Below are 10,983 nucleotides of genomic sequence, written 5' to 3'. Positions count from 1 at the left end.
TAGGAGCTATTAATTCTTTGCAAGTGGAAGTGAATCAATGGAAGAACAAATTAGCCTACCAAATGTTTGAGTAGCGTGGAACATATTAGTCTTAATTTTACATTCTAAACATTATACTAAACTTTTTCTTGGAAAGATGCAGGTTCTCAGTAATTTTAAGATGTTCAATGTAAAAAAGACATTCAGCAATTGTCGAATATTCATACTTGAAGCCTAAAAAAGGCAGCTCTGAAACCCCTTATCCCTGGTTACAGCCTTGAGTAAAGCACAATCTTAACATTTATTTTAAGTTATAGTAAAATCCTTCTAAACCATACACTTCAAAATTCAGAAAGTTTGTTCTAGTTTGTAAAGCACGGAAGAAAAAGTGAATGTTGCTGAAACCTTTTATAAATAATAGGAAGTTAAGTCGTAAAACCCCGATGGCTTTTCTTTTGGATACTGACACTTTTATCTCATATCTCATTTTTTTTTTTTTTTTTTTTTTTTTTTTTTTTTTTTTTTTTTTAAATACAAAAGACACATTCTGAGCAATTTTAAAATAATCAGTCTGAAATAGACACTAAGCACTAGTCAAATATTTTCAACCAAAGATTAGAAAAAAGCTTTTGTTTAACAGCGCTACTCCCCAATATCCTTTGAGGTATAACCATCAGTATCTGCAATTCCTATAGGATACTGATACGTTGGTCCCCTTTCTCTATTGATAGTAGCCACTGAAAGTCTTCGCAGCTGAAAAGGGGGAGCTTTCCTTATCAAAGTGTCAATTTATTCCAGTCACTGAGTTCCCAGAAGAAAAGAGTATAATATTCGCCTTTTGCTCCAACATAAAGGCTTCATCAAAGCAATCTTTTGTGGGGGTGGATCAATTGACTGCAATGAATAAAATGTCCCTTTCTATGCATGACATGTTTCCAAAGTAAATATTAGTATCAATACGTTAGCAGAGTATATGCATCTTTGAATGCAAGTCAGTACAAAGACGCAGAAAACAAAATTATAAATACAAATATATCGAAAGTTTAAGCTTAGGTTTTCCTCATTACTAATTTTCTTGGAGGAGGGAGGGGGTGGCCAGAGGCAGAACTGAAAGAAAATTATCGAGAATCTGTTTCCGACAAAAAACTACAAACCTTTACTTGATGTCATAAAATTATAGAGCGCTAGATACTCCCTTTGGCTTTTGGGCCTTTGGATTTAAGGCTTTGGTTTTTCGGCAAATAATTGATTTTAGATTTATATACAAGGTACACCACGGATTATAAGTTTCTGAAAGTCAGCCTACATAATCCTAATATTTTGTTGTAAGATTTTGCTAATCGGTTTTTGGCTAGCCCCCCAAAAAGGCTGCGAAAGTTTATTGTCATTGTCTTGGTAAAAAGTCGTTTTTTCTTGTTGGTTCATGTACAGTTTAATTTTTAAAGATTCATTTTCTTCGCTAAATTCTAAGAAAGCGGCTACCTCGAAAACCTACAAACCTTGTTTTACTATCATTTAAAATTATAGAATACCAGAAATTCCCTATAGGTTTACAAGACTAATTCTATAATTTAAGTCTATAATCCTATTTTATAATTCTATTCATTTTATAATTCTTATTCATCCTATAATTTATAGAATTCAAATTACAGAATACCTGATATTCCCTTTGGTTTTGAGCAAGACAATTTATTTCAGAGTTATATACACAAAGCGCATTTAATTACGTAAATTTCTTTGACAAAATCATCAGAGTCCTGCTTAAAGACGTTCGCTTCCGACTAGCTTTTTATTTAACCCGCCTCTAGTTTTCTCATTGCTTGACACTCAATTAAACTATTTTACTTGAAAAATGGCTCGAAGACAGTTGATAAAAGCTTAACTAAAAGCATTCAAGGTTGTAGAGTTTAATTAAACACATTTCTGGGAGTATAGAAATGATTTTCCGCGGAATTCTAATCTTCTAATCTTGTAGTTGATGATGCAGAAATATATTTAGAGGGTTGACTAATTAATTTACTAATAGCCGAGACAATCCAACAATAAATAGATTACAATAATAAACAATAAATAGATTATACATAAGATTATACAACAATAAAATAGATTAAAAAAGGGAGAGGAAGCACTAAAGAAAAATCAGCAGCAAAAAAAAAAAAAACGTACGAGACGGTGATTGGGACATAAAGGCACTTTTGTGCCCCTGCGTTTAAACCCAAGATTTTTGTATGCCGTATCTTTAACTCTGAAATGAGATTCATGCTTTAGTAAGATGAGATTCATGCTTTAGTATCTTCAAAATACCTATACACCAGCAATTCTAAACCTCATATTTTTAACACATTTAAGAGTTCAATTTCAATTGCCAATAATCCCTGATGACCCCCCTACAAATATCAGATTCGTTTCATGATAAAAGTGAACTTAGTCCACCTGTTTTTCCTTTTGTTTGAAAAAAAAATATATTTGAATCTACTTTCGATTTCCCAACAGTCTAATTTGTCGAGTCACTATTTTTAAACGTAAGAACAGCATTGGAGAACTAAGATTATACTATCGATAGAATTTGAATTTATTTCAATAATAGGAAGCAAAAACAGATGTCTACATCCACAGGTGCTTGTTTGTTGGTTTTGTTGTTAATAAGAGGGCGATAAGAGGGCGTATATGAGCGATATAACACGCTCTTGACGCACGTTGACCTTCTTCTTTTATTTGCACAATACTGTTTCTCATGAGGTTTGACAGAAGACGTCGTACAGATGCTCTACGGATAGATCAAAATTTTGCCCAAGGAAATTCTTATGCCTTCTCAAGGAAAGAACATGATTTGTACTTTACTGAACAAATACAAATAAATGTGCTTGTCAGTTTAATATACATATACTGATATTTATTTCTTAGAATCTGGATAATGTTTGATTTATCGAAGCTGTAAAGGGAAATTAAAAATTTTTTTTTTTCAGTAAAGCCCAAATTATGTCCTTTCCTTGAGAAGGTATAGACATTCTGAGCCCAACTCATGTCAATTGCTGCTCGTTTTGAGTTTGACTCGGTTATTTATTGTAATTTCTGTTCGTGGTAGTCTTATGCTTGGTAGATTATTTGATTCTATTTTTGCTCATTTTTGGTTTAATGGACTTCTTTATTTTTGTTCAAAAAACTTATTTTGTGGAAAAAGTTTTTAATCAGTTTCTGCTCGTTTTATACGAACACAATACGAACTGTTCGTTTTGTACATAGTCTTTTTCAGGGAAAAAGAAAATAATACTTTAAATCTTCTCGATTTTTTCTTAAGAATTTATAGTTTGGCCTGCTATTTGTATATTGGAGAAAATTTTTCAACAATTTTTAACAACATACACCCTTTTGAAAATTTGGACGCACATAGTATTGCTTGAATTAGTTATAGATCTCCTCAAGTTGACCTAAAAATAAAACTTAATACCATTCCCAAAAAAATTCGATATATGCTCTTTGATAGCTTGGATACACTACTCTTTGGATTTAGTTAAATTTTAAGAGCTGAAGTAGTAACAAAAGCATAAAAGTTTGAACTTAATACCCTCAGTTGTTCTTGGGATATTGATGAGATGTATTATTGCCAACCAGCATACACACAGTGCGTTTTGATTTAATTTTTAAAGCACAATACAGTTTTTAAACATAATGGGCAAATTGCACAACTATGGGGGATTGACCTACCCAATATCGCTAGAGATATAGTTACTAGACCGTTCCGCTATGATGAGCAAAATGGATGTCTTTATATTTTGATGGGAAGTTTTTGGAAAATTATGAGCTAAAGACAAGGGTTGATTGCCCTCCAATCACTTTAGACTCTTAAAAAGGGCAGTAGAACTTTTAAATTCAAATCAAATTAGCTTCTTTAAAATATCAATGATATTACTAGCTATGATACAGCAGCGCTCCCTATGATATTGTTTATATACCCTTTTAATGCCTGCATGCATATAGTTTTTTCGTTTAGTTGAAATTCCCCCTAACGTTTCCTAAAAGTTTCAACTTTATGACCTTAGTGTCATTAGTTACAGTAACAGTAGGAGTTAACATCCACCCAAATATTCCTTGAAAGCTTCACCTTCATACCCTTAGCTTGTGTAGTAGCAATAGTTATAGTAGCAATAGTAGCATAAGTAGCAGTATGTATGTAGCCCCTTTGGGTTTTTTTTTCAACATCCCCTTCAACACACGAGAAAAGTTTGAACTTAATATCATCAACCGTTCCTGAAGCATTGCTGGTACGTCCTCTTGGCAACCTGTGTGGGCATAGTGGGTTCCCATTTAGTTCAATACTGTTTCAACATTGCCCAAATTGTTCGTCTTAATACCCTTAGCCTTAGCAGCAGTAATAGAAGCACCAATAGTCATAGTAGCGTAGTAGCAGTAGTAGTGGTAGTACTAGAATTAATAGTAGTAGTGTTAGCTTTAGCAGCAGTAGTAGTAGTAGCAGTAATACTATGATGTAAATATTGTCTTTTGGTTAGTTCAACAACCCCCACAACAAACCATGTAAGTTTTAATTTCACATACAAAACTGTTCTTAAGATATTGCTGATATGCCCTTTTGACAACCTCCATACAGATGATGAGTTGTGATCCAGTTTACCTTCTCCCTAAAGATTCTCTGAAAGCTTCGCCTTCATTCCCTTAGGTACAGTTGTTTTAATTTAATACACATTTAATACACAACCCAATTTTTAAGATACACTATTTTGACAATCTAAATGCACATAGTGTCTTTTGTCAGTTCGAATGTACCGTCAATATTCTCTCAAATTTTACCTTCATAGACTTAGCCTTAATAGTACTAGTATCACGGTAGTTGTGGTGGTAGTAGGAGAAGTAGTTGCAGTGTTAGTATTGTATTAGTAGTAGTAGTAACAATAGCAGCAGCAGCAACAACAGCGGTAGAAGCATGTACATCTTGCCTTTTGGTCAGTTGAGATTCCCTTTCATGATGCCCCGGAATTTCACATTGACACGGTCAGCCGTTCCCAAAATATTGCTGATATGCACTTTTCACCCCCTTTTGACGTCCTTTTCACCTTAATACTCTAACCCTTACAAGTTATTGCAATTGAAGTAGAAGTCGGAGTAGTTTAGTAGTAGTAGTAGTATTAGTAAAAGTAGCAGTGATAATAATAGCGTTTGTAGTGACATGCATATATTACCTTTTTGTCAAAGGATCTTCCCCTTTAAATATTCTCTGAAAGTTCCAACTTAATACCCAAATGCATTCTTGAGATACGCCCTTTTGACAATCTGCATTCACATAAAGTGTTTTAATTTAGTTCAAATTTCCCCTCAGAAACTTGTCAAATTTTCACCTTCATACGCTCAGCCTTAATTATACTAATATCATAGCAGTAACAGTAGTAGCAGCAGTAGCAGTAGTAGCAGGTATATTTTGCCTTTTGTTCAACTGAACCTCACACTTATGATGCCCCTGAAGTTTCCTTTTGATACGATAAGCCATTCCAAAAATATTGCTGATGTGCCCGTATCAGCAATCCGTATATACAAAGTATGTTTTGATTTAGTTCAACTTCCCCCTCAACATTTCCTCATATGTTTATTTCAATATCCTTATCCTTAGTAGTACTCGCTACAGAAATAGTAGTTTTGTGATAGTGGTGGTAGTACTAGTGGTTGTGGTAGCAGTAGAAGCAGCGGTAGTTGCAGTAGTAGTAGCGTGCAAATATTACCTTTTTGGTCGATTGATTATCTCTTATCATTTCCTTATAGTTCCAAATTAATATACTCAGTCATTCCTGATTTATGCCATTTTGACAACCCATATAACATGTTTCGATTTAGTTCAACGCTCTCCTCAACGCTCTCCTGAAAGACTTAATGCCCTTCGTATTTTGGGAAGTAGAAGCCAAACATGCTTACCTTTTCTCAATAATATATACTATACGTAAACAATGAATAAACTGCCTAACTTACAGCCTAAGACCTCTGGGGGGGGGTTGACATCCCCAAACGCAAAATGACTGAACCTTTCAACAATGATGAAAAAAATAGATGTATCAAAGCTTTGTTTGGATGTTATTTAGTTGGTGGAAATAATGGGCATGGGAAGGGAGATGGCTGGTTGCTCTCAAATCAACTATACTCTTGAAAAGGGCACTAAAACTTCAAGTTTCAAATCAAGTGAAGTTTATACGACCACCTATTCCATAAAAACCTTATGTGCCCCCAGGGCATAACTTACAATCCTTGCCCCAGGGCTCCGGTGGGTTGTGTCAACCCTGGAGGCTTTGTTATATGTTCTTTGAACTATTTTAATCAAAAGGGCTATCTCACAACTTCAATAAGATGTGTTTGGTAAAAAGATACATTTGGTGAAAAGGGGTAGTCGGGGGGCGGGGAGGGGTTGGGTAGTTGACCTCTATCACTATTGACTCTTAAGAGGGAACTAGAAATTCCAATTTTAAACCAAATGAGCCATCTCTAAAGGTTATTCAACCCTCCCTTCCATTTGAATCTTAAATGCCCCTGGGCCATAACATAAAACCCTTGCCCCCAGACTCTGGTGGTGTTTATCAACCCCAAAAGCCTTGTTATATGATCTTTAGATTATTTTTAATAAAATGGCTATCTCAAAATTTCTATTGGCTGTATTTCGGGAAAACACGACGTGTGGGAGGGGGGGGAGAGGGTACCTGCCCTCCCATCACTTTGAATCTTAAAAAGAGCACTAGAACTTCTGATTACCAGACCAATGTGCCCCCTCCGAAGTTTATACGACCCCCCTTTCTATAAAAAACCTTATATGTCCCCAGGGCATAGCTTACAACCTTTGTCCTGAGGGCTGTTGGGGAAAGGCATAATCTCCATACTTCTTAAATAAGCTGAACAAAATGGCTATCTAAAAATTTGGATTGGATGTGTTTGGAGAAATGATGGGCGTGCGAGTGGGGTTGGTTGACCTACAATCACTTTCGACTATTAAAAAGAGCACTAGCCCTTTCAATTTTTAATTAAATGAGCCCTTTCCGAAGTTTCTACGACAACTCCTTCGATACGATGTTCCCTGGTCTATAAAAAAAAAAAAAAAAAAAAAAATGATACTTTGTGCCAACATCGTTCTTTATTTAGGCAGTGCAAACAGCCTATGATTACCATAATTATAATTAGGAATCACGTATACAAGTATTAACTAGTCTTCACGACCAGGAATATGAAAAAAAAACTACGCGCTCTGCCAAAACATTAGTATCTGCATTTACAAGTTTTCAAAAAATTCAAAAATACTATTTTTTTCTCTTTTTTGGAACGAGAGAAATGGATAAACATAGCATATATAATTTCGTCAATAGGTTTCCCAAAATTCGTTTTCTTCCTGTCTTCACCACCCCGTTTTCTATTGGGCGAAGATACTAGAGAATTTTGTAATTTTAGTGTTTCCCTACTAGGTTTGGGCAAAAAAAAAAAAAAAAAAAGAGAAGAAAAAAAAAAAAAAAAAAAGTGAAACCTGTTTTTACCCCTGTAGGTACTAGGTCGCATCTCAGAAAGTATAGCAGATAAAAAGGTTCTGACTGTGTCATTGAAACATGCCCTGTCAAGACTAGCTCAACTCAAATCGAATTTACATCAACTAGATCAACTCAGGACTAGATTGCCTCTTAAACTCAAATCGAATTTTTTGTGCCAATACTAAGTTTTACCTAAGGACAGCCGAATTTTAGCCAATTGACTTGGGGGGCCCATATATCAAAAGTTATTTTTATAGACCTTAAACACTATAATTCTAAGTCAACTATTAGCTGTGTGTTTTGCTTTTGTATGTTGGAAATACGACTCAGGAGGCTAAACTAACGCAATTTCATAACGCCTAAGTTTAAATAATTCTAGGATGGAACTATTTGAACAGTATTACAACGAATAATTAGAGACGCCTCTGCATGATGCAGATAGATGTTTGATGCAACGATGCAAACATAGCCTTTTGGTGTGCACTTTCAGACATAGCCAATTGACTTGGGGGGCCCATATATCAAAAGTTATTTTTATAGACCTTAAACACTATAATTCTAAGTCAACTATTAAATGTGTGTAATAGTTAATATAAAAGTTTAATATAATAGTGTAATATAATAGTTTTTGCATCGAAGTTCACGGAGAACACTTTCAATGCCTCCTTTGAACTTTTGAATATTCACAATGTTATTCCCGCAATTCTATATTTACTACTTTTAAATAAAACTATAATATATATAATATATTAGTAATATATTAAACTACAATATAATAGTAATTTAGTTTTTGCACGTATTTGTACTTCTGTATCCACACCGGCTCTTTCTTTATCTTGGCTTTTCTGTAGAACTTGGTTAATGAAAGTACTGAAGATATTGAATTTGAGCTATCTTGTGGTATCATTACTATGAAAATATGATAATTCATGCTCGATTTGATTTACTGAACCAGCTTCTGAGCAATCTTACTGAACAATCCACCAGTTCACAGAGAGTACTTTCAATACATCCTATGAAGCTTTGAATTTTTATGATGTCATTCCTAAAATTCTGCATTTACTTCTTCCAAATAAAAATTATAAGATATTCGTGTTTTAATTTCTGCAAGTATTTCTACTTCTGTATCCACATCGACTCTTTCTGTATCTTTGTCTCTCTGTAGGAATTAGTTAATAAAAGTACTGACAATATAGATTTTAAGCCATCTTGTGGTGTGAGTACATCGAAAATTTGAAAATCTCTGCTTGGTGCGATTTAACGAACCATCAATCAACTTTTACTTTTAAAATGGAAATGTGACTAAAGAAAATACATGAAAACAAAAGTTACTGGGACCTACCTCACTGTATAGCCCATAATCTCAGACCACATTTATTTACTACTATTAGCGCCAAAACATAAAAAAAAAGATTTTGTCTTCGATTAAACATTTAATATCTTTAAATGTCTTCAATTGAACTGAAGATCACCTCAATTGACTTCAAATTACTTCGACAGAGATTTGTCATTCTTTCGAAGAAAATGTTTAAAGAAAGGGATACTCCCACGAAACTATATTATTGACTTGCCATTATACACGGTGTACTAAATGCAGGGTGCCGGGGCGCGGCGAAGCCGCCGGGCTCCCGGTACTATACATATATATATATGTACAATACATTCTGTACAGCATACACACTACTTATGTAAATAAAGAGAAATAAATGAAAATTAACTATTATTACAAGCATATCACAGCATATGGACATCGAGGTTGAGACAACAGTATATAGTCCCCTTCCTCCCGCTCTGTTGCAAGATTTAGCAATGGCTGCCTTCTTAGAAACACCAAAATTTGTACATAATTGTTTTGTAGCCTTAATCCAACCTTTCTTCAACCCAATTGTTGGATATTTACCAAGATCCAAGAATAAGAGCATTTTTTCTTATGGGATGGCTTTTGTGGTATACCGTGGTTTGAACTCAGTCCGGTTCAGCTGCTATTCAATAAAAAAAAGTGTAGAAACGACATCTAACGTTTCAAGAAACGACATCTAACGTTTCAAGCAATTATTTTTAAAGTTATCGTCCATGAAAGAAGTGAAGGTGAGATTTTTATTTACTTAAAATACAAAAAAGTAAGAGAATTAGATATATTAGTTTTCTACACTTCCATGTTAAAAACTGTTTTTAACTCCATTGGCCTATTTTTTAGACGCATTTTTAAGCTAATAATTAACTAATTCTTAAGCTAATATTTCTTAAGCATACAGTATGCCGAAAGAAAGGCTGAACAACCCCACCAGTTTTATCCGTTGTCTTTATGTTGAACTTTTAGCTAGTAAAAAGAAGGCAAAACCTGACCAGTTCTTGTGTACGAAATTTTAAGCCAGTTAAAAAAACAAACAGTTTTTAGACACAACATTTCTTACAAGTAAAGCTTCTGTTGCTCTGTGGTAAAACTATTGTATGGATATGATCTTTGTGTATGTTGGGGGCATGGTCAAGACCTTCAAGCCACTATGCCGCGGTACTAAGGGGAGTCAAATCAATTTTCACAAAACATGACGGGTAAAGGCTCATCAAATAGCTTCATGGTAAACAATGACCTTGGAAAATTTTTGGAGAGCATATCAAATTAAATAACTTCTAATTACATTTCTAAATTATCCTTTATCTAAACTCCTTTTATAATTGATCACTTTAAAAACAACCCATCCCCTCATTCAGCTTTCTTTGCACATTTCATACTTATTTCTAATTAATTAGAAAATTAGATCAAATAGAAAATAGAAAATATTCTGAATTAAATAGAGAATTAAAAGAGATATAAATCGAAAAAATACCTGAGTTATTTGCTCCATATAATCCTCTTCTTCCTGTCGTTCGTTAATGTCTAAAGTAAGCCGCTTTACCTTTTCTTTTTCCATTCGCTCGGCCTATAACATAAAAGAAACTAAAGATTTTGTAACCCTAAAAGTACATAAAAATGAATTACAAAAAAAGAACAGGAAAAGATGTAAAAAAAAACAAACAAACAGACCATTTGTTTAAATAAACAATTTAATATTTCAAACTTAAGGGTTTGAATAAGTCTTGTTAGAAAAACATGTCTTATTGTTAGGGGTACTCAACTTATTTGGGATTCGTTCATAAACCCAAGGACGATCATTATGCTTTTTTTACTCCCGAATTGGAAGAAAAGAACAAATTTCTCCTTTATATACTAACAATACAGAACTGTTGACATAGTAAAGAGTGATGTGTCTCATATACATTAGCTGTTTTTTTTAGATCTCACTGCATATAACGAACGATCGAGGAAACTCAAGGACGCTGATTCGATCGCATATTCCGAGCTCTAGCGGTCTAGAGAAGGATAGACAGTAATTAGAGGGCAATCATCTGCTTTTTGAAATCTCTCTGTGCCTCGCACATCCCTATAGTCAAACATAGCATCAAATCGCCAAGATAGGAACTTCACTCAGATCTGTTTAGAAGTCCGAAAAATGCTGTG

At 34.1% G+C, this 10,983-nt stretch overlaps 1 protein-coding gene across 1 annotated transcript in view; it reads right to left on the bottom strand.

Annotated features, from left to right (window-relative positions):
* Upf2 (UPF2 regulator of nonsense mediated mRNA decay) overlaps positions 1-10,983 on the bottom strand; it is a 258,047-nt gene that overhangs the window by 3,131 nt on the left and 243,933 nt on the right. Inside the window, exon 19 of the mRNA XM_089085931.1 lies at positions 10,313-10,405. Within this exon, the coding sequence (XP_088942057.1) occupies positions 10,313-10,405 (93 nt within the window). The remainder of the gene's footprint in view (positions 1-10,312; positions 10,406-10,983) is intronic.

Source organism: Artemia sp. Qi Xiang Cuo, chromosome 3, assembly GCF_049724085.1.
Source record: "Artemia sp. Qi Xiang Cuo chromosome 3, ASM4972408v1, whole genome shotgun sequence".
Taxonomy (NCBI): domain Eukaryota; kingdom Metazoa; phylum Arthropoda; class Branchiopoda; order Anostraca; family Artemiidae; genus Artemia; species Artemia sp. Qi Xiang Cuo.
The sequence above is the reverse complement of the archived record's forward strand: the minus strand, read 5'-3'. Positions and strand labels throughout refer to the sequence as shown.